We start from the raw sequence: 24,055 nt of genomic DNA, 5'->3' as shown, positions 1-24,055 counted from the left end.
GAATTTTATAACTGTAAAACAAGGGTTAATGAAGATTTTCTTGAAGATTTCAAATTACATAGGATTTTTCCCAATAAAAGAGCTTACATTTTAGAACTTGAAAGAAGGCAGCTGAAGTTTATTTTTGAAAGACTCACACAGACTATTGATTTTCCTTTTTAATTAAATGTTGCATTTAAAATGGCCACTTGAACTGCCAGAAGAAGGGTATAAAAGTGAATTAGTTTTAAATTCTAACCTATTACGTTCTAAATTAACAGACACAAAATTTTAGAAGACATCTACTTTTAATAAATGTAAAGTAACTATACTACATAAAATGTTTATCTTTCTTTTTTGAAGATAATAGATATTTCATGCCTAAAGCTTCCATTTTTCATAATCTTAGCTGCAGAATTTCTATGTATTTTAATCTCCATAAAAGTTATAGCAGTTGACTATAAACTGATTTTTCTTTTTTTAATATATTTTATTGATTATGCCATTACAGTCGTTCTATTCTCCCCCTTCATTCCCCTCCACCCTGCACACCCCCTCCTCCATTATCCCCCCCTTTAGTTTATGACCTCCTGTCTCAAGTTCTTTAGATTCTATATTTCCCCACTATTCTTACCCTCCCCCTATCTATTTTCTATCTACTGTCTATAATACTTATTTCCTGTACCTTCTCCCCTCTTCTCCTTCTCCCACTCCCCTTTTGCTAACCCTTCATGTGATCTTCATTTCTATGGTTCCGCTGCTGATCTAGCTGTCCTAGTAGTTTGCTTTTGTTTTAGGTGTGGTTCTTAATAACTGTGAGTTTGCTGTCCTTTCCCTGTTCATCTTTTTTATCTTCTTTTTCTTAGGTAAGTTCCTTTAACATTTCATATAATAAGGGCTTGGTGATGATGAACTCCTTGAATTTGGTCTTATCTGAGAAGCACTTTATCTGCCCTTCCATTCTAAATGAAAGCTTTGCTGGATAGAGTAATCTTGGATGTAGGTCTTTGGATTTCATGACTTGGAATACTTCTTTCCAGCCCCTTCGTGCCTATAAGGTCTCTGAGAAATCAGCTGACAGTCTGATGGGCACTCCTTTGTAGGTGACTGTCCCCTTTTCTCTTGCTGCTTTTAAGATTCTCTCCTTGTCTTTAATCTTGGCTAATATAATTATGATGTGCCTTGGTGTGTTCCTCTTTGGGTCCAACTCCTTTGGGACTCTCTGAGTTTCCTGGACTTCCTGGAAGTCTATGTCCTTTGCCAGATTGGGGAAATTCTTCTTTATTATTTGTTCAAATAAGTTTTCCACTTGTGGCTGTTCCTCTTCCCCTTCTGGTACCCCTATAATTTGGATGTTGGAACCTTTAAAGATGTCCCGAAGTTTCCTAAGCCTCTCCTCATTTTTTTTGAATTCTTGTTTCTTCATTTTTTTTCTGTTTGGTCATTTTTTTTCCTCTTTCTGGTCCACTCCTTTGATTTGAGTCCCAGTTTCCTTTCCATCACTATTGCTTTCCTGTGCATTTCCCTTCGTTTCAATTAGTTTAGCCTTCATATGTTCCTCTAATTTGTGACTAAAATCGACCAGTTCTTTGAGCATTCTGATTGCCAGTGTTTTGAACTGTGCCTCTGATAGGTTGGCAATTTCTTGTTCACTTAGATTTATGGGTTCTGGGGCCCTGAGTTCTTCTTGAGCCATGTTTTGATCTGTTCGTGCCTGTTAAGTATGAGGAGAGGCGCCTTAAGTGTTCACCAGGGCAGGGCCACCCAGGTCGATGGTTTGTGAAGCTGTATGTGGGGGCGGGGTCAGAGAGGGGGCAATAGTGGTCCCCTCTGCTGCTTCCTGCTGCTGGGGCCTGCGCAGTCTGTCTCACTGCTCACTCCTTTGCTGGTTTATTGGCGTGCAAACTTGTGACCGTGGTCAGCCTGCTGCCTTGTGCCTTCACTGGGTCCACTCATCACTACCCCACACCTGGGATTCGCCCTGGGCTGCCTGCACACCCGGGTCGGGGAATCTTTTTTGCCCGGCTCCGCCCCTCTTACTGGCCTGGTTGAGTGGTTCGTTGTTGTCGGACTCCCATATTGTTCAATTTTCTGTGGTTTGGCTGCTTTTTTTTGTTGCTAAAACTTTGTTGTTTTTAAACTTGATTGTGCAAGAAGGCACAGTGTTTCCACCTATGCCTCCATCTTGGCGGAAATCTAAACTGATTTTTCTATCATTTTATTTTTTAATGTTAACATTATGAAAGGTTATTTAGACCTATGGGACCAAAATAACATGTTTTGCAAAAAATCTCTTTCTCCAAAATATTTTTTATTTTCAGATATTTCTACATACTTAGAATAAATTTCACATGATTCTTCAATTCTAAAAAACATATTTAGAATGTATAACTCAGACCAAGACTCCTTTTACAAAAATAAGAATAATAAAATTTTCCTTTCTTTGCTGCCCTTCTCCCAGTGAACTTACTTTGAACTTTGTAGCCAGATTTCTCATTGCATGCCATCTCATAAAGTGTTACATGGCATTCCTATGAATAATTCTAGCTATTTTCCCTTAGGAAGCACAAATAAATGCTTTGAGAAGTTAGTGACATAATCTCAATTTCAGTAATATGTTTAGTCATAAAAATATTAGGACATAGGCCCTAATCTATTTTTACAGTAGATTTTTTTAAGCTATGGTCCTAAACTATTTGGGTTTCTTAAGCAAATATTGTATATCAATTTACACTCATGACACTCATCTATTCAGAAGGAAGGAAAGCTGGAGGGCCAGGCAGTGCCATGGCTGTGACCTGTCTGCCAAGACGGTGGCCAACACTGTAGTCATTTCTCACCTCATGGTGCGTTTACCATTTGAAATTTTAGCTGTGGCCAAAAGCTGCTCTCTTTTTCCATAAATTCTCAGACTGTATAGCCTAGACAAAGCTCTGATTTGTTTGAACAGTCTTTGCACTTATTTTTCAATTCTGTTTTCCAAAGCAATTCTGGTGTTTTAGCTTCTGCTTTTTTTGTTTTCTGCATGTTTATTTCTGAAAAATACCCAAATACCTTCTCTTACAAAAGAATAGGTTTCTAAAAAGTCATACATAAACTGCATCATTGTAGGGGGCTTCACCCACAAAGTCCAACCACCCCCAGCCACCACAGATGAGAATAAGTCTACCAAGACATGATGTGCTTGGAGAGGAAAGGTGGCCAGTCTCTCAAAGGAGAAGGGCCCAGACCCTTTTCCTCAATGGGCTTTTATTAGGTTCATTTTGCATAGGAAAACAGATAAAGCTTATTAATCATTGTCAGGCAGACAATGGCATTGTCAGACCCTACATGATGTATAGGCATCTCTTCTGAAGAAATACTTTCACATTTCCATTATTATAATAGTGAAAAAATGAAAGTAGTAGAGGTCATATTCCCCAGCAAACAGCCTCTGAAATAAAGATTTGAATGCAAGGAATTCATTAGTGGATGCCCACTGGGTCATCATCTGTGGGGAAATGAAGGAAGTAGAACTGGGTAGAATGAAAACTTCAACCAGTCCCTCAGCTCCTGCTGAGGAGTAGGCATGACTTGGCTTGGGTACATCTCTCTGGTAGAAGGCAATTCCCTGAGAAGGGTTCAGCCAGCAGTAGCAGGCTCCACCACTTCAGGGGGAGGATTGAATGCCCGGACCTGAGGGGAATGTAGGTGGCACACCCCTGCATCCACTACAAGAGTAGTTACTTATAGTCTGTCCACACTGTGGAATATTGCATAGCTATTAAGGAGTCTGAGGTGGGCTTTATAGTTTGCTGTAAAACCTAATCTCTAAACATTACATGTAGTTAGTACAATCATACTTGTGTTTCAAATTCTATGTGTTGGAGATGGGATACTTACATACACATCTTTATATAGAGACTTAGAAAAGGGCTGGGACATACACCCAAATGTTGGCAGTGGCTGCATGTAGGATCAGAAACAACAGTTGGGGGAGAGAAGGAGATGGGCACGTCCACGTTTTATTTTATACACCTACCAACAACCAGCACTGACATGCCAGACATGCAAGTGAGTCATCTTCAGTGTGGGTCTCCCACTTCGTGTGTTCCTTTCAACAGAAAAACTAGTATTCATGTATTACTAGTACCATAAAAAAATATTCAATTTGAGTAATATTGTGTATAAAAGTACAAATCCTTTTTCATGTGTCTAAGCAGTTTCCACTGTAACTTACTGTGACATGGCCTGTACACATAGTAGGGTTGTGCCTTTCTACAAGGGTGAAAGCTCCAGAGCAGAACTTCTTAGACAGTGTAATTATGTACAATCAATAAAGGATCCCACAGGATAGACAATATGTTTTTCAGCTCCAAGCTACCTTCTGCTTTCTGAAGGTTGCCTCAAAATGAATACCAGTCTCCTGATACGGACTATGCACTAATAATTTATCTCACCAGGAGTTTTCCATCTGTGACCTTGTTTTTACTATAGACTAAGAAAACACACACAGTAAAAAAGACATCATCTTTAAATAGTATCACACAGTAAGAAAAAAATGGATTTAGTCTCCATATGCCGCTTGATTATGCCACTAATTGCCACATACTCTGTCATCTGTGTCCCTCTTTTCCCCTAGTTCCAATCCCACACATACAAGCAATTACCAAATCCTGCCGACTTTTTTCTCCTTAGTGTTTTTTCAGTTTTATCCCCTTTTCTGTTTCTATTGTCTCTGCCCTAATTCAAGCCTTCATGAGTTCCCATCTGGATTATTGTCACAGCTTCCAATATTGACCCCCATTCTCTATCAGCAGTGAGAGTGGGCGTTCAAAACCTAATGCCCTTTCCTCATCCACCCCCACTGCAAATCCAGTAGGATCTTTATCATGCCTTTCAGGATGAAGTCCAGAGGCTGGTCATAATCCCCATTGCACCCACCCCCTAGCCCTGGCACTTCCTATTCTTCTGCTTATTTTTTACACTCAGAGATTCTTTCCTTTTTCACAAGGTATCTTGCTGTTTTATTGTTGTAATCTTTCAAAATGCTCTGTCTGCCCACAGCACTCTCATACTGCCCTTCCATGACCTGGCTGATGTCTCCTGGGGCTGGAGGCTCATTTTACTCATCTGTGTCTTGGAAAAGCCTTTCCTGACCCACCTCTGATTTGGGTGTCCCTCGCTGGAAGTTCACAGCCCGCCATCATAGCTGCCATCTTACCTAGACTGTATAGTTCTGTTTCCCTAAGAATACTAGAAGCTGCCCTTCGGTGAAGGGACAGCCCTCACTACCTTAGTGTCAGAACTACTTCACAGGTATTCGTAGTATATAGTTGGTACTTAGTAAGTGTAGATAGATTGAATGAAAATATTAAGTCAGTGAGCTATTAAGAAATTTAAACATATTGTCTAAGTACAGTCCTTTCTACTTGTATTTGTTTTTCATTAAAATCTATATGTATTAAATAGATCTTTGTATTTGTTTCTCCTGGTGTCACAATATTCATTTTTAAACAAACATGGAGCTATTTCCCTTTATCTGCTATAGCAGCAAAAGAGTGAGGCAGAACAATGCCAGATAGGCATGGGCTGCCACTAGTACGTGTGACTGAGGCCAGTGGTACTGATTTATCTAGATTACTAGCCAGACAGCCTTATAAACTGTGCTTTTTTCCCCCCTTAGGAACTATCCCTTCGACACAGTGACATTGCTAAACCTTGTTCTGTTTAAGGCCTCTGACACCAGCAGAGAGACCTATGAGATCTCCATGCAGCTCATGCAGGTACGTACCACTCACTGACACAGAAACGTCCACTCATGGGCACAGAAAATAGAAATGGAGTTGCCCCCTGGGTTGCTGTTTCTTGATATGCATTTATTTATTTCTCCCTATCACTGTAAACAGAGGGACTAACTGATGTCCTCCACTGAATACTACTACACTTAATGCTGCTATATTGAATCCCTTTTAGATTTATTAGTTTACTTTGAATCCTTATTAAATAGAAATGCTCCTAACACAGCTAATTTTTTTGTATTGTTTTCTTACTTTCCTACCTCTTTATAGGTCCTTGAAACAAAGCTTTTTGTTTACTCAAAGAAAGTAGCTGAACAAAGACCTGGCAGTGTTCTCTGTGGGACCCACGGCCCACTGCCGCCCCTGTACAGCATGTCACTAGCCCTTCTGTCATGTCAGCTGGCCAGGATGTACCCCGAGCTCACGCTCCCGCTCTTCTCAGGTACTAAACAACAGTCAGTCATTATATATGTGATCATTCATGCTGTCATTAGTCTTGCTCTTTAAATTCTAATGTCAATTTAGAGCCACAGTTGTGGGTGCTAAGTTTGTAGATAAAAATTATTGTAATTTTGGTCTCATATAACTGGACTAAGTCCAATTACATACAAAAGTAAATTTTAAAATTTCTTTAAATATAAAAAATATTTGTTTATCTAAAACAGTGTAGGTATAAATAAACATGAAACAACAGTGAAGATGCATTTCTCATAGATTAATCAAGTTTCTGCAAACATTATCTACATAAAATTTCCCAAAGAAATTAATATGGGTGGTATAACTTTTAATACATACAATTACTGCAAATCTTTGCAAGTAATCTTTGTGACTAATTTTTATGAAAATCCATTTTTAAAGAATTGCATTGGTCAATTAATGTCTTGCCTGAGCTCACATAGTACCTGAGCTCACATAGTACCTTAGTTTGGTTTCTTGAATTCATCTCCTTCTCCATCTACATTTGCACTGCCTTAGTCTGGATCCTTGTGAGTCCCACCCCATCCACCTGCCATGCAAAACCAATTATGTACAGCACTTCCTAGGTCCAACGTCTCTGTCTAGTTACCCTAAAAATTGCTGATAACAGCTTCCATATATTAAGTGGTTAACATGTGCCAGGCTCTGTGGTAGGCACTTTATATACATGTCACTCCTCATCAACTCTTACACTCATCAATAGAGGTTAGAAGTGAGGCTCCAGAGTCAGACAGTCTGGGTTCATCACTAGCCCTGCCATGCACTACCTGTTGGACCATGGGCAAGTCACAGAGCCTCTAGACTCTGTCACTTCATCTGCAATAAAAACTACCTCATAAGATGTGAGGGTTAAAATGAGCTAATAAAAATCAAGCAATTAGCCCGGTCCTGTCATGGGGTTGTCCCCACCACTACCATTAGAATCGTTATTTCTGTTTTACAAGTGAGAAGCTAAGGCTTAGAGATGTTCCCTAATTTGTTCAAGACCATGTAGTGAGGAGGGATCCAAGTCAGAATTAAATCGAGGTGTCTTTTCCCAAAGCCAGTGCTATAAATTTAAAACTCTTCCATCTGTAAGATACCTTCTCTCCCAAACTTCTTTCTGCCTTTTACCGAAGAACCCTCTGCTCCTTTCTCACATGACCTTTTACCAGCATACCAATTCCTTTTGTAAATCCTTGCTCTGCAGGAGATAGCCCTTCTCCTCATCTTCCAACTCCCAGTCTTCCTTAAGATCTATTTAAAATATACTACATTGAAAAAACTCTCTCTGTCTCTGTGAGACAGAGTCAGCCACACCTTTCCATTGTGCTTGACAGTGGGGGAATTCAAGAAAATACTGTTTTACCCCTGGCTGGCATAGCTCAGTGGATTGAGCATGGGCCTGCAAACCAAAGGGTTGCTGGTTTGATTCCCAGTCGAGGGCACATGCCTGGGTTGCAGGCCAGGTCCCCAGTAGGCAACCACACATATGTCTCTCTCCCTCTCTTTCTCCTTCCCTTCCTCTCTCTCTAAAAAAAAAGAAAATCCTTTAAAAATTATTTTTATTTATTTATTTTTGAGAGAGGGCAAGGGAGGGAGAAAGGGAGAGAAATATCAATATGTGGTTCCCTCTCTTGAGTGCCCCCAACTGAGGATCTGCCCCACAACCCAGGCATGTGCCCTGACTGGGATTTGAACTGGCTTCTCTTTGGTTTGCAAGCTGGACCTCAATCCATTGAGCCATACCAGTCAGGGCAAGAAAATCCTTTTTGATCAATTAATTCTCTTCTTGGAAAACTAAATTTTATTTTTATTTACTTCCACCAAAGTTAAGTGCCACCTCTATGCCGGGTCCTCAGAATACAGTGTTAAATAAAGCAGTCTCTCCAATCAAAGGTTCATGGTTTAGTAATAAAGTAAGATGTGTAATTGCATGGTTAGGATACAGTACAGGAGGTGCAATAAAAAAGCATATTCTGCTAGAAGATGAAGGACTGATTAATTACTGAGCCAGGAATTTCAAGAAAGTCTTCCCAAAGAAGGGGATGCCTGAGCTACAATTGAAAAGAAGAGGAGAAATTTGCAAAGCAGACAAGTAGTTGACATTACAGTTGGCAAGTAGGTAAGCACTGCAGACCATGGAATAGCAAATGCATTTGCCAAGAGGTGTCAAATAGCAGGTTGCATTTGAAAGATTATATAGTGGTGAATTTGGCTAACAAAATATATACAGGAACAGGGACAAACAGAGAGGCAGAAGTCAAATGTCGGAAGGCCTCATGTTGCTCCCTAAGGAGTTTGGAGGCCAGTGATCTTCATGTCTTCCTTGAAACCCCTCAGAGCCCTGTTAACAGGGAGGGCATCCAGGCAAGGTGTTTGGGTTTCGAAAGCCACTGATCAGATTCAAACAACAGAAGTAAGGGACAGATCAGAATGCATTTTAAAAGATGGGCTGCAGTGTGGAAGGCTCATTAAGGTCTAGAGACAGGAGACCAATTGAGATATGAGAGCCACCCAAGGAGGAAGTTATGAAGGCCATAACTAAGCCCAGGACAAGTGGAGAGGAGAGAGCAGTATAAAGAGGTCCTTGGTGGGGTTCACAGAGGACAGTGCCTATGCACATCTGTAAGGCCAGTGGAGATGGTCCTGTGCTGAGAGCCACTGGGGAGAAGAGGAGGTTTAGGGCTAGGCAGGGAGCTCAGCTTGAGATTTTGAGTGTAGGCCTCTATATAGACAGACTAGGGTCAAGGAAAGGTTGGCAGTAGCAACTCATGGAAGAATAGAAGTATTTAGAACCAAGGGGACAAATGAGATTGTGAATGGAGAGAGAGCCCAGAATGAGAGAAAGAACCTTGACACCCAACTTCCAAGCATTGGGCCAAGGAAGGGCAAGTGAACCGAGGGCATGGAGGCACATTCAGAGAGGACACCTAGACCCATCATCTAGGTGGGCTAATGGAAACCTTGGGGGAAAAAGGATTCAGGAGCAGGGAGCAAGCAGTCCACAGCCACAAATGGAGTGTCTACATTTAGACCTACAAGATAAGCTCTAAAATTATCAAAATTACCCTCTGGATTTCTCAATTCATTGGTAACTGTCAGTAGTTTCCATGGAGACATAGCAGCAAAAGCCAGATCTCAGCCATTTGGCTGAAAAAGAAGAAAACAGGGAAGATGGGGCCACAGGGAGGTGCAGAGTCAGAGGATGAGTGAGGTTTGCTTTGAGCAAGTTTATTGACTGAGAGGGAGAAGCTAGTGGAGAGATGAGTCTGACAGTTTGGGGAGAGGGGGAATAAATAGTATAGCAAGTTTAACAAGAAAAGAAGCTCAGATGATGAGTTGCAGGCAATTTTCTTCAAGAATTGACCTTTTAACTAGTTTGATTTATGAAGAATAACTTTTTAAAAATAATGTAAAAAAATAAAGTACTTATAATAAGTCCCTAGGTCTTGTTTTTACTGCTTTTACTATTGCAAACCCCATGCTGATATTTTTATTGCCTATAATTTCAAATAACTTAATTCCTCATGAGCAGCCAGGCAAGTTATTCAGGTCCTTCTTAAAGGAGCTGGAAAATGCATATGGTAGTCCACTGACATCGTCTCACATTTTATTTAACTTGTTTCTGGGGAGGCGAGGCAGTTAGGGGTGGGGGTCAGGTCTGGGGCATTCTTTTCCTCTTTTTTCTTCAAAAACTCCTCTACAATCCAGGCCCTTATCGAGGTGCCTGGGGCACCTCAGACAGACATCCCCATCCTCTCAGATCTTCTATCTGACAGACAAGATGCAATAAACATCATAAGCAAGCAAATTACATGGTGTGTTGAAAGGTGGTTGTTGCTACAAAAAGTCTATAGGTTTTCATACCATGATTGAAAGATGACAAGTATTCTTAATAGTGATTGTCCTTGTGATTCAAAAAGGTTTATTGCTTCCAAAGTCCTAGTCCTTTCCAGTGGAGTTTAAGCCATTCTTTTGCCATAAAAGTCCCCTGAATCTTTGTAACCAGAAGTCCTTTTTCTCCATGGAACCCCCAAGCACTCTGTGCCTCTGTGTATCACTTGTCACCCCAGGGTTATCCATCAGCATAACTGACATCAGGGTCTCCTGCTCGGGGCTGGGATTGAGGCTCCCATCTGCTTTCTCCAGCCAGCACAGGGCTGTGCTCACAGAAAAGGGCCTGTGTGTTGGAATGAGTGACTGACATGATTTTGCAAGGATCTGAACGTGTGTCATAAAAGTCTATAAGAGCAATCATCACTCCCATAAAGTTTAGAAATTAGGTATTGAATAAATTTTGATATTTTGACCCATATAAAAGCTAACAACTTAACCCTGTCTGATTCTTTTGGCACAGCATTAAATATGCATACTCTTATTCTTCAGAGTAAAAAGTTGTAATTGTGATTTTAGGGAAAGGGCCAAATCAGGTAAAGCTACAGTGTCAGGGATCCAGTGGGTTTTCTTGTTGTAACTGCTGACTACTGTGCTGTTCTATTGCTTAGCAACCATGAGCTCCCCAAATGAGATTCCCTCCCATGCTGGGTAGTAAGTGCCTCAGACCAGCTTTCTCATTTCCCTTAGGATGAAAGAATTTCTTTTCTAGATGATAGAAATCAGAGGTTATGTTAGAGCTTGTAGCACATACATAAAGCTGTGCTTTTTTTCTATAGAAAGCTTGTCTCAGTTATGAAAATAAAATGCTGCTGGCTGTGAACTCATGCAAAAGTGCTACTGGAGAAAGTCATGATGAAATGACTGGGCTGGCCATGTAGTTTGCCCTTTGTTTGATTCATTTATGTTATGAAACAGAGCCCAGCACTGAGCATGCACCTTCCACACAGTTGGCCGCTTTCAGGTGGACTCCACAAACAGGAGTCTGTGCACTGACTTGGTTCTTTCTGGAGGCTCACATCCTACTTTGTAACAGCTAATAGTGCATGGAAGATGCTCTGAATGATATCCGTGCAGTGGAAAGACAGCCTCTGTTCTAATAGTCCTCACCACTGTTTATTTAGAGCCTGAAAATTACAGGTACCATGCTGAACATATTCTATACATTGATTCTATCTTTAATCCTCACAATAGCCCAGTGTGTTACCCTAGTAGCCCTGTTTGATGGATGAGGAATCTGAGAAACAGAGAAGTTAAGTAACTAACCCAGAGTCTCATGCAGCTATTGTGTGGAGGAACTGTATGTAATCATATGTCCTTCTGATCCCAAGTCCCTTGTTTTGTCCACTGCAATGTGCAGTGGATTTGAACTCAGGAGGCCTCCACCTCACTTCACTCTCACCAAGCTATGATCTTCCCACCCTACTCTCTCACTTTTCCCCCAGGCACCAGATGTGAAGGGAGAGGCTAGAGGACAAGTCTCAGTTTTAAGATTTCATGGCCTTGTGGAGGTACTGTGTATACAGATGCTTTGTAAACTGAAGGCCCATGCTACCTCTCAGTGCTGTTAATGTTTTAGTTTAATTTGGTGCCATAACACATGGCTCTCCATCACTGCCCTTCTCTCTAGAGGTCAGCCAGCGATTCCCTACCACGCACCCAAATGGGCGTCAGATCATGCTCACTTACCTGCTGCCCTGGCTGCGCAACATTGAGCTGGTGGACAGCAGACTCCTTCTCCCAGGGTCAAGCCCCAGTAGTCCCGAGGATGACAGCAAGGACCAGGAAGGAGAAGCGACCGCTTCCCATGGGCTGAAAGGGAATGGCTGGGGCTCCCCAGAAGCTACATCTCTGGTCCTGAATAACCTCATGTACATGACTGCCAAGGTACCGTGCCTCCATAACATTGCTCCATTCATTGTTCTAGAAAATCTGGGTTCATTAAACCCAGGATGCAAACCCAGGCAGAGTGGCATTTGTCATTAAAAACCACGCGAATAGGGAATGGCTGATGGTGATGGTTGGCCAACAATGTGACTGTACTTAATGCCATCCAACTGTACACTGAAAAGTGATTAATGTGATAAACTTTGTGTTACGTGTATTTTACCACAAATTTTAAATTATAATAAAAATAAGAAGCCTAACATTTTTAACAACATGAGTAAGCATTGTGCATTACTAATTTGTGCATTATAAATTGCTGAACATCGGTCCTTCCTGGTGGATGGCTGTGTTTCTTTCCCCTTGTTATTGTTTTCAGAGGGCCATGACCCTTAAAATAAGGTATAATTGAACATTTTGCATCCCTGCATTTTCCCACATGTCTCTTAGGCCAGTGTTCCTTTTGCTTGTTGCAGTATGGGGATGAAGTTCCTGGACCAGAAATGGAAAACGCTTGGAATGCGCTAGCCAACAACGAGAAGTGGAGTAACAACTTGAGGGTCACCCTGCAGTTCCTGATCAGCCTGTGTGGGGTCAGCAGTGACACCCTTCTCCTGCCTTACGTGAGTGGCCCCCAGGCTCTTGATAGGCACTACTCCTGTTGATGGATCCATTCGCAAACACAAGTCAGAATGTGCCTTCTGCTCCGAGTAAAATAGATATGTCTGTAGATATGTCTAATGTTGTTGGTCACACTCATCTCCCATGAGCTCATTTACATGTTGCACAAAAGGTCCCTTCTATCCCCTGCGAGACAAGTTCTGTGTCCTAGTGACACCTCTGCCATCCCCTTGCCAAGCCTTTGGACACGGAAGCCTGTGACTTTAGGGGCGAATGTTCTAGCAGTTGCTGAAAGCTGCCTTCTGTAAACATTAGACCCATTATGTAAAAGAAATAAGTAAAACATTATTTGTAACAAGAACGTTTCATGTTTATACTTTGATGCTCTTGAAACAATAAAATATAGGATATTCCAGGTTTTCTCTACAAATTTTCATTGGTAGAAGAGAGAACCAAGCAGAGAGAAATCTTTCTGAGATACTCAGTATTTCCTGTTTGTAGTTAGAAGTGATATAATCACCAAAAACGACAGCATTTTAAGCTCAAACTTACTTGACATTTGTGTGTCATTGTTTCCTGAGAGGTCATAGGCCCACCTGGGTCTTAAGCTGCACTAGCCTCATTGCAGCTTCTGTCACCTTGAGTTTGACTCTGAAGGCTCCAATAACACAGACCTTTACTCCAGAGTCACTTTTAAAATGTAAAATCACCCAAACAGCTAAAATTCACTTGTTTCTAGGGGAAAAGAGAATAGCAGGGTACTGGATTCCTTTTCAAACAAAAATAGCTCACACTTTCCCCCATGGTTTGTATAAATAAAACCCTTTCTCAAGATAAGCCCTTAGATGGCACATTCTTTATTTTTTTAATAGAGTTCATGGGCCCCAGAAGTAATTTTTCATAAACTTAGCCACTAGAAGGGGAAGTCCTTTCATACACACTCCCATCAGCCATGCATGTGTACAAGGTGAGTTTTCATACTCACACCAAGATGGACCGGAAGCAGGAAGCTGAGCTACCGGGGTGAAAGCACTGTGTGGAGGGGAGTGGGGCCGGGTCTTTGGTGCCCACGGCCCAGCACTGTTATACAAAAATCTAGGAAATGCCCTGTGTTCTATTTCCTTCTCAGATTAAGAAGGTTGTGATATACCTGTGCCGGAACAACACCATCCAGACCATGGAGGAGCTGCTCTTTGAGCTGCAGCAGACAGAGCCAGTGAACCCCGTGGTCCAGCACTGTGACAACCCGCCCTTCTACCGCTTTGCTGCCAGTAGCAGGGCCGCCGCAGCAGCCTCTGGTAGGCAGGGTGCATAGCCTGTCTGGGTCCTGACGCTCCTTTGTGGAGAACACTAAAAGGATATGCATGTGTGTTGTTACTTCTGATTCTGGTGTACGTTTTCCTTTAAGAGGTGGCTTAAATTGCAAGAGCATAAATGGACCTAGAAGGCATTATGCCAAGTGAAGGAAGTCAGAAACAAATACCATACAATCTTATTTGTAGGTGTGTGAAATCTAAAAACAAAATAGACGAATACACAAAACAGAACAAACTGATGGTTGCCAGAGGGGGGGGGTGAAAAGGTAAAAGGGTTAAGAAGTACAAATTGACAGTTTTAAAATAGTCATGGGGAGTACAGCATAGGGAATACAGTCAATAATGTTATAATAACTATGTGTGGTGTCAAGTGGATACTAGACTTATGGGGTGGTAACTTCATAAGGCATATAAATGTCTTATCATTATGTTGTATACCTGAAAGTAACATAATACTGTATGCCAACTGTAATTGAAAAATAACTTGAAAAAAAGAGAGATGGCTTACGAATAGCTGAGACTCTTAACGGCATTGCTGGGTTAGCGAAATGATTTTATAAGGAAAGCTGACTATCGGCAGCCCAAGTGCTCACATGCCCAGAGATTTGTGCTTCAGGCTGGTCCCAGGCAGGACAGCACAGTCACTTAAAAGTCTCAGTTCTGTACCTTCCTTCTTGTGTCTACAGGATTCCCTTGGTGAATATTCTCTCAGGATTGACTAAAATGCCAACAGTATCATTACTTTCAATAAATTGACCTTGCAGCATCATTTGTAAAATATATACCATCCTCCTCAAATTCGCCGAAGCCAGCTTCACTTTGGTTTATCTGATACCATGACTGCCTTCAGATGTCTCCCCTGCCCTAGTCTCTCCCACCCTCTGTTTGCCACACTGTCTGCTTCCAGAGCATTGTTCCTGCAGACAAGCAGTGGCCTAGGGGGCAGAAGCTCTAGGAGCTTAGACTTGCTTCATTAACATCAGGACCCAGAAACTCCAGGACCCAGGAATGCTAAAGCAACTAACAGCAGAGACACCACTGCAAATAAACTAATTACCTAATAAAGGATTTCAGGAAGGCTGTAGCTTCAGTTTATAGGAGAGTTCAGGAATTAGGTTTGACCGTAACAGATGCCTGGGATTCTCCCATTTCAGTGGTGTGGGCTTGGAGTTTGTTTAGAATGTCTGAGATTGTGCAGAAGATAGAAGGCATTCTTCAAACATGAGATTTCACAGAAAATCCTTTCTTGGAATACTTCAGACTTGAGCTTGACCCCTCCATAGGCATTTTTCCCCTAAGTGTCCTCCTCCTAATTCACAGGAACCACCTCCAGCAGCAACACCGTGGTTGCCGGCCAGGACAGTTTCCCAGATGCCGAGGAAGGCAAGATCTTGAAGGAGTCTGATGAGAGGTTTGTGTACAAATTGGCTTAATACCCAGTTTAACTTTCAACAGCAATCTGTACAGAGGCAGCAATAAAAACTTAGGCTTCATAAATTTCATATGCACATACACACACGTCCTTCTTTGTTCTTAGAAACAGACTGATGTGCTAACTGTGCTCTGTGTATCCCTGAAGATAAGGACTTCTTCCTGAAGAGAGCCAGAGAAGAGAAGGGTTAGAGGGATGTTGTTCTGGTGGCTGACTCCTCATCTCATCCTACTCATCTTAGGTCTAAACAGATCCACCAGTTGTCCTGCTAGTAGCAAAAGAGCATCTGGAATCAGTGGGCATTTCCATGTGAAGTTTTCAAGTCTGAGTGTTGAATAATTTCTTAGAGACAGAGTAGTTTTCTTGAACTGAATTTTATGAAACATCATCATTCTTATTTTACCTTTGTCATGTCTTGGTTAACCAAGAACACTGCCTTTCTCTGCTCAAATAAGTCTCAGTCCCCTTTCCATAGGTTCTTTGATGATAATATTTCTTTTGCCCACATTTGTGCCTTCAATGCCCAGGACCTACTCAAAAGTAAATAAAGCCCGGATCACTGTTTCCTAGTTGATTGTGAAGAGCAGAGACACAGCCAAAAAAGATGACAGTACTCCAATTAAAAAAATAAAATTTAGGGTGATTCCATGGAGTTAAAAACTGCTTAGGCTGAGCATTTTCTAATGAAAAGGAATGGGGAGTCCTTTCACTTAAGAAATGAGTAACAAGGATGAGACACAAATTCATGTTGGAGAGAATGCAATGGATTAAATCATGGAAGTACCTCAGCCCGCCATCCCCTGCAGGCCTGATGGCTGTCCCTGGACTGCATGCTGGGCGTGGCACAAGGCAGGGGCTGCAGGTGTGAGACGCTCTGACATCAGGCTGCCTGCGGCAGGAGCTGTGAAGGTTCATTCTCCATTCCAGCACGTGCACTGCTAAGTTGCTGCACTGCCTTTAAGCAGAGGCTCATTGATGTGAGCTTTCCTTCAGAGCAGAAGCCCAAACTTAATAGATCATGAGTTGTACGCCTTGTCCTTCAGCTGCCTGAGAAAGCTCTTCCTTTCTCAGAAATGAATGTTTTTCATATTCCATATGTCAGTGGCAGTACATTAGTAATTAACCTGTGATTTTTTTTTAAATCTATATTGGCTAGTGCCTTCTTTGGAAAACTACCTCATGGTAAAAAAAAATTTTTTTCTCTAAAGATGTTTCTACTTTCTAGCTGAAGTAGGGCATTCTTTATCATTTGTTGTCTAGTCTGAACAGTTCATCTTAATTTTATCTGGGGTAGAAAGGCGCTACCTTTTTACATATTAACATCTCACTATAGAGGCCCCTTTATTTTTTTTCTTATTTTCAATCTTTCTAAATTACTTTGTTTTATTTTTTTTTAACTTTTTATTGTTGTTCAACTACAGTTGTCTGCATTTTCTCCCCACCATCCCCCCACCCCAACCAAACCCACCTCACTCCCTTGCTTCCACCCTCCCCCTTGGTTTTGTCCCTGTGTCCTTTATAGTAGTTCCTGAAAACCCTTCTCCCCACTGTCCCCTCCCCTCTCACCTCTGGCTATTGTTAGATTGTTCTTGATTTCAATGTCATAGAGGCCCCTTTAGAACAAGAGTTCTAAGTGTCCTGCCTACGTTTTTAGAGGTGGCCTTGAAAATGAAGAACCAGCTCTCTTTATAATATTAAGAACAGAAAGCATCTTTTTAAAATATATTTTATTGATTATGCTATTACAGTTGTCCCATTTTCCCCCTTCACTCCCCGCCACCCTGCACACCCTCTCCTACCCACATTCTATTCCTTTAGTTCATGTCCATGTGTCATGCTTATACGTTCTTTAGCTTCTACATTTCCCATACTATCCTTAACCTCCCCCTGTCTATTTTCTACCTACCATTTATGCTACTTATTCTCTGTACCTTTTCCCCATCTCTCCTTCCACTCCCCTGTTGCTAACCCTCCATGTGATCTCCATTTCTGTGGTTCTGTACTTGTTCTAGTTGTTTGCTTAGTTTGCTTTTGTTTTTATTTTAGGTGTGGTTGTTAATAATTGTGAGTTTGCTATCATTTTACTGTACATGTTTTTTATCTTCTTTTTCTTAGGTAAGTTCCTTTAACATTTTGTATAATAGGGGCTTGGTGATGATGAACTCCTTTAACCTGACCTTATCTGAGAAGCACTTTATCTGCCCTTCCATTCTAAATGAAAGCTTTGCTGGATAGAGTAATCTTGGACGTAGGTCCTTGCCTTTCATGACTTGGAATACTTCTTTCTAGCCTCTACTTGCCTGTAAGGCCTCTTTTGAGAAATCAGCTGACAGTCTGATGGGAACTCCTTTGTAGATGACTGTCTCCTTATCTCTTGCTGCTTCTAGGTTTCTCTCCCTCATTTTAATCTTAGGTAATGTAATTATGTTCCTTGGTGTGTTCTTCCTTGGGTCTTCTATAGGAGGAGATGTAATTATGATGTTCCTCTTTAGGACTCTCTGCAAGATTGGGGAAGTTCTCTTTTATGATTTGTTCAAATAAGTTTTCCACTTGTTGCTGTTCCTCTTCCCCTTCTGGTACCCCTATAATTCAGATGTTGGAATGTTTAAAGATGTTCTGGAGGCTCCTAAGCCTCTTCTCATTTTTTTGAATTCTTGTTTCTTCATTCTCTTCTGCTTGGATGTTTCTTTCTTCTGTTCCACTCCACTGATTTGAGTCCCAGGTTCCTTCCCATCACTATTGGTTCCCTGTACATTTTCCTTTAGTTCACTTAGCATAGTCTTCATTTTTTTCATCTAATTTGCAACCAAATTCAACCAATTCTGTGAACATCCTGATCACTAGTTCTTTGAACTATGCATCTGATAGGTTAGCTATCTCTTCGTCACTTAGTTGTATTTTTTCTGGAGCTTCGATCTGTTCTGTCATTTTTTTTGTCTTAATGTAGTGAGGGGCAGAATCTTCGGTGTTTTCCTGGGCAGGGCAACCGAGTCACTGGGTTTTGACGCCATATGTGGGGGAGGGGTCTGAGAGGGAATGATGGCACCCTCCTCTGCTCTCTGCCGGATTTCAGTCCCTTCCACCACGTCTCCCAAGCAAACTGGGCCCTTCTGGTGCTGATTCCCATGTGGGTGGGTTTGTGTACATCCTGAGACCTTGTGGGTCTCTCCAACAAACTCTTCTATGAGGCTGGGAGTCCACCAGCTGCTGCTTTTTTTTTCCCACGACCATTCTCCACCCTCCTACTGGTCTGGGTGAATGTGTCTACTTTAACTCCTTGGTTGTTGGACTTCCATACAGTTCATTTTTCTGTCAGTGCTGGCTTATTTTGTTTCTAAATTGTTGTTATCCTTATTTAGTTGTGCAAGGAGGCACAGTGTGTCTACCTACACTTCCATCTTGGCCGGAAGTCACCAAGAACAGAGAGCATCTTTAAGAGATGCTGTCTTGTCTAGCTCTTGACATTCTCCTCTGTTACTGCGTCTCCATTGACACTTGGAAATTCTAGTGCAGGTTTTACCTATATATTATACATACTCATACACATCTAATTTTTTCATGCTGTCATTTTATCTAACTGAAGATAAATTGGTTGATCATATTTATACACATGATCATATGTATGTGAATATTGAATCCCAAAGGATACCACTGTTCCAGTGCCACTGTACTCCACTTCCCCTATTTCTCTAATGCAGTCTCCTGGCTATGGAAGCAGACTGTGCCCTCAGCCTAAGACACCTTTCTCTCTTCAACCTGCTTATCAGCTTCCTTCCTTGAAGACCCCGACATGTTGATTTAGTTACTTGCACATGTGCTTGTTTTGACCATTAGATTTTAATTCATGGAAAACAGAGACCATGTATCTTTTACACATATTTCTGTCCTTAATGATTAGCCTACTACACTGCACATAGTAGGCATTTTTACATGTTTCAATATGTGAATGAAAATTGAAGAAACATAACAGCCCCAGAAGTAGATAAGTTGTCCACCCAGCCCACTTTCTTCCTCCTTCTTGCTAACTCCATTACAGAAGACAGTTCTTTATTCTCTTCTTTACAATCCTTGTAGACAAAGAGTCTGCAGAGATAAGAATGGTCATAAATACTGATTTGGCTGCTGTTACTTGTGACCTGGGGATACTTGTGACAAGAATACACTGCTGGGGTCCAGGGGGTGTGATGGAGTTGCACAAAGCAGCAGCTCTGATGCCCTGTGCTTTATGACTGGACAGACTGTTCTCTGATGTTATTCAGAAATATTTAATAATGCCATACTGACTGCCACAAAATTCAGGCAGCTTAAAGTAAAAGAACCAGTAAAACAAGGGTAAAAGAATAAGAACCAAGTTAAGAGGAGAATAACATAGTTGTGGCAAAAGTTCTGACTAAGGAAAACCACTAAAAGTTAATATTATCCTGACCTTGAGTTCCTCAATAGCCAAAGTAAAAAGAAAAACTACAGTGAATTTTATAACTTTCAGCACATCAACACTAACAAACGATTCATCAGAAACTACTAATAAGAAGTAACTCTAAACTCAAAGAAGGGTTTATTATGTAATTTTTAAAAACTAAACAACAAAGTAAACACATCTTTTTATTAAAATTACAGTTCAAAGCAGTTTTTAAAATATGAAGAAACAATTCTATTTTCAATGCACCAACCCCTAATAAAACCTTATTTTATAAATATGTAATTCCATGAAAGCATTTTTCACAGGGAACTAAAAGCAATAAACATCAGCTGTGTAAGTTTCTGACAATCTGCAACCATAAAAGGATAGAGATCAATAATCTACAGACAGTTTCCTAAGTATTAATCTAGGCTAAATCATCCAGATAAAACTGGGGGAACATTTTTGTCCTTCTATTTTTTCTCTTATCAGAGCTATTTTAATTATATATTTCTAATTGTGTATTTTTTAACATTAAAAGACTATTCACTCTACTTAATCCTTGAAATTTCTCTAGGGGCCAGGCCCAAAATTATCTTTCCCAACCCAGGGAAGCAAAGAGAAAGAACAGATTTGACTCTTGGGAGTCAGTTTTTGTTTTTTCTTTGCCAAGCATGCACTTTACTGCACTGTGCTTTCCATCTTCTCCTGAACAAAAAGGTTGTCTGGAAGTGGCTTGCTCTTCCACTTTACCTTTTTGTCCTAAATGCTACCTAACACTCCTTTAAGATTCATCTTCAAAAGCAAAAGAGAATTACCATGCATGCTGTAGGTCTTCCTGAACCTCCAGGACACAACTGTAAAACCACAGTACATGACAGTACCTGAGCAGCTAGGAGCATCCCATGCAAGCCTCCAGGTGTATAGTCTTTCGGCACCCTGTTTTTGTTCTTGCCGAATGGTGTCTTGGTTCTCCATGTTCTGTTTATAACTTTGCCTTTATCAGAGTGAATGTGATTTCTAAATGTATTTTGTTGATTATACTATTACAGTTGTCCCGTTTATTTCCTTCTGTCATGTACTACTCCTCCCACTGACATTTCCCCTCACCTTAGTTGATGTCCATGGGTCATACATGTAAGTTCTTTGGCTTCTACATTTCCCATACTATTCTTAACCACCCCATCTATTTTGTACCTACCATTTATGCTTCTTGTTCCTGTACCTTTTCCCCATCCTCCTCCCTCCCACTCCCCACTGATAACCTTCCATGTGATCTTTATTTCAGTAAATCTGTTCCTGTTCTAGTTGTTTGCTTGGTTTGTTTTTGGTTTTTGATTTTTTTAGGTTTAGTTGTTGATAGTTGTGAGTTTGTTGTCATTTTACTGTTCATATTTCTGATCATCTTCTTTTTCTTAGATAAGTCCTTTTAACATTCCATATACTAAGGGCTCAGAGATGATGAACTCCTTAACTTCACCTTATCTGGGAAGCACTGTATCTGCCCTTTTATTCTAAATGAAAGCTTTGCTTGATAGAGTAATCTTGGATATAGGTCCTTGCCTTTCGTGACTTGGAATACTTCTTTCCAGCCCCTTTTTACCTATAAAGTTTCTTTTGAGAAATCAGCTGATAGTCTTAAGGGCATTCCTTTGTAGGTAACTTCTCCTTTTCCCTTGCTGCTTTTAAGATTATCTCCTTATCTTTAATCTTGCATAACTTAATTATGATGTGCCTTGTTGTGTGCCTGCTTGAGTTCAACTTTTTTGGGACTCTTCCTGGACTTCTTGGAAGTCTATTTACTTTGCCAGATTGGGGAAATTCTTCTCTAATATTTGTTCAAATAAGTTTTCAGTTTCTCGTGATTCTTATTCTGCTTCTGGCATCCCTATGATTTGGATATTGCAATGTTTAAAGTTGTCCTGGAGGTTCCTAAGCTTCTCCCTTTTTTTTTTTTTTTTTGAATTCTTGTTTCTTCATTTTATTCTAGTTGAATGTGTATTTCTTCTTTCTGCTCCTAACCATTAATTTAAGTACCAATTTTCTTCCTTTCACTGTTGGTTCCCTGTACATTTTCCTCTATTTCACATTTCATAGCCTTCACTTTCTCCTCTATTTTGCAACCATACTCAACCAATTCTGTGAGCATCTTGATTACCAGTGTTTTGAACTCTGCATCTGATAGGTTGCTATCTCTTCATGGCTTAGTTGTATTTTTTCTAGAGCTTGATCTGTTCTTTCATTTGGGCAATTTTTTTTTTTTTGTCTTGGCACATCTGTTATACAATTAAGAGGCGAAGCCTTAGGTATTGCCAGAGCGGGGCAATCCAGGTTGCTGCATTGTGGTGCTGTATGTGGGGGAAGGGTCTGAGAAGGAACAGTGCCATTTGCTCAAATCTCCATCATCTTTCAGTCACTTCCTCCACTACCCACAAGCAAATCGGGCCCCTCTGGTGCTGATTCCTGGGAGGGTGTGTTTGTGTATGTTCTAGGACCCTGTGGGTCTCTCCAAGGAACTCTCCAATGAGACTGTGAGTTTTTCCCATCACGGCAACCCCCATAAGTTTTTTCATTCAGAAGTTTTGAAGCTTTATTTCCCTGCACAGGAACCCTGGGTTGTGCGGTCTATCTTGCTCCCCAGGTGTTCCTCCCAGTTTATCCACACATGAATATGGGACCACCTGCTCTGCCAGCCACCACCTTGTCTGGTCCTCCAGTCACTGCCTTAACACTTGTCCTTTACATCCTGCTGCCCGTCTCCAATCCCCCTACTGGTCTGGATCAATGTTTCTTCTTTAATTTCTTAGTTGTTGAACTCCATACAGTTTGATTTTCTGACAGTTCTGGTTATTTTTTTTGTTTTTAAATTTGTTGTTGTCCTTCCTTTGGTTGCGTAAGGAGGCACAGTGTGTCTGCCTATGCCTCCATCTTTACCAGAAGTCCAGAATAAATATGATTGAAGGACTTATTCAGAAGTTCTTATAGGTTGTCACTTTTTTGATTTCCTAAGTGCCAGTCTGATTTAGATGATTACATGGCCTGATTTGTATAAAACTAGGCAAATGTCCTTGAGTTTCTGTTGTATGGATTCACAACATAACAGCCCAAAAGACAGGACAATAAAGAATGTTTGAAATACAGAGTTACTGGGGAAAAGATGGCTATGTCAGGAGGAAAAAAAAAAAGCTGCTACAAATACCTAAGAAGTAAATAAAACCAAAGTCACTATAGTCTTTGTAGTCATTATAGATCATGCATTTACTTATTTAGCAAATCCAATCACAGATACTGTGTTCTGAGGTTACACACCTGGGACAAGGTAAGCATCTTAGTGGCACATCCAGTACTTTTTCCTGCAACATCACTTTCTCCATGCTGGTGAGGACAGCTGGAGCCCTGCATTTTCTAGAGTGAAATAGGGTATTGATCTGCTGTCAACTAGGGCAGAACAGTCAGTAATGTAGAGGCATTCCCCAACTTTGGCTTGAATTTTCCAGATATTAATAGATTGCCTTAGCTGTTTTCTTTGTCTGCATATGTGTTAAGTACAATAGATAAAATCTGCTTTGTGTCATTTTGTATGAAGTAAATATAGACATACCATTTCCTCTCAGTCACACCCTTGCCCTACCTTGTAGGTCGTCAGATGATATTCAAAAGCTATTTATGTGAAAGGCTTTGGTGCCCTGAAGAGAAAAAGTGTTGTAGAAATCCAAAGTAGAAATATAATAATTAATATTTGGAGTTCCATGGTGTCTTGCAGTGTCAGAAATATTGTCGCAGTGTTTCTTTTGATTTCTACAACCTCAACAAAATAAATGGTAAAGTATTATTGTTTCTTTTTGGCAGGTATAGAAACAGCATCCTCAAAAAGATAAAGGACTTGACTGAGGTCACAGAGCTAGGGAGAGTTCAGTCCTAAAGCCCTATGACTCACCCTCTTGCCTGGCACCAAAACTATCTCTGCTGGACACTGGACAAGCTGCTTACACTCACTTGGCCTGTTCCCTCACTCATAAAGCAAATAGTGCTTCTCTCAGAGATGAATGAGTGAGAGTAAATGAGCTATATGTGTGAAGTTAGTACACTTGTACCACTTTTTTTTTTTTTGCAAGGGTGGCTGGTAGTTACTTCTTAAGCCACAGAAAAGCCAGACTGAAAGAGCCCTTGTGGTTAATTTAGAGCCCAACTAGTTACCTTTCCCTAAAAACTCTCCAGTCATTTTAAGAGAAACTTTAAAGCCAGTAAAGGGCAAGATGCGTTATAAACCACTTTTTCTGTATTTCCAGCT

The 24,055-nt window shown here is 40.9% G+C and overlaps 1 protein-coding gene across 11 annotated transcripts in view; it reads left to right on the top strand.

Moving 5' to 3' along the window:
- FRY (FRY microtubule binding protein) overlaps positions 1–24,055 on the top strand; it is a 540,321-nt gene that overhangs the window by 393,064 nt on the left and 123,202 nt on the right. For all 11 annotated transcript variants that reach the window (XR_008392915.1, XM_053672872.1, XM_053672873.1 and 8 more), the window contains 6 exons: positions 5,645–5,744; positions 6,030–6,201; positions 11,743–11,999; positions 12,473–12,619; positions 13,747–13,915; positions 15,254–15,344. Coding sequence is in view for 10 of the 11 variants with exons in the window: in XM_053672872.1 (XP_053528847.1) it covers positions 5,645–5,744; positions 6,030–6,201; positions 11,743–11,999; positions 12,473–12,619; positions 13,747–13,915; positions 15,254–15,344 (936 nt within the window). In the remaining variant the exon portion in view is untranslated. The remainder of the gene's footprint in view (positions 1–5,644; positions 5,745–6,029; positions 6,202–11,742; positions 12,000–12,472; positions 12,620–13,746; positions 13,916–15,253; positions 15,345–24,055) is intronic.

Source organism: Artibeus jamaicensis, unplaced genomic scaffold (assembly GCF_021234435.1).
Source record: "Artibeus jamaicensis isolate MK-2021 breed Jamaican fruit bat unplaced genomic scaffold, CSHL_Jam_final contig_793, whole genome shotgun sequence".
Taxonomy (NCBI): Eukaryota; Metazoa; Chordata; class Mammalia; order Chiroptera; family Phyllostomidae; genus Artibeus; species Artibeus jamaicensis.
Note: the sequence above shows the minus strand (reverse complement) of the source record. Positions and strands in the feature narration are given on the sequence as shown.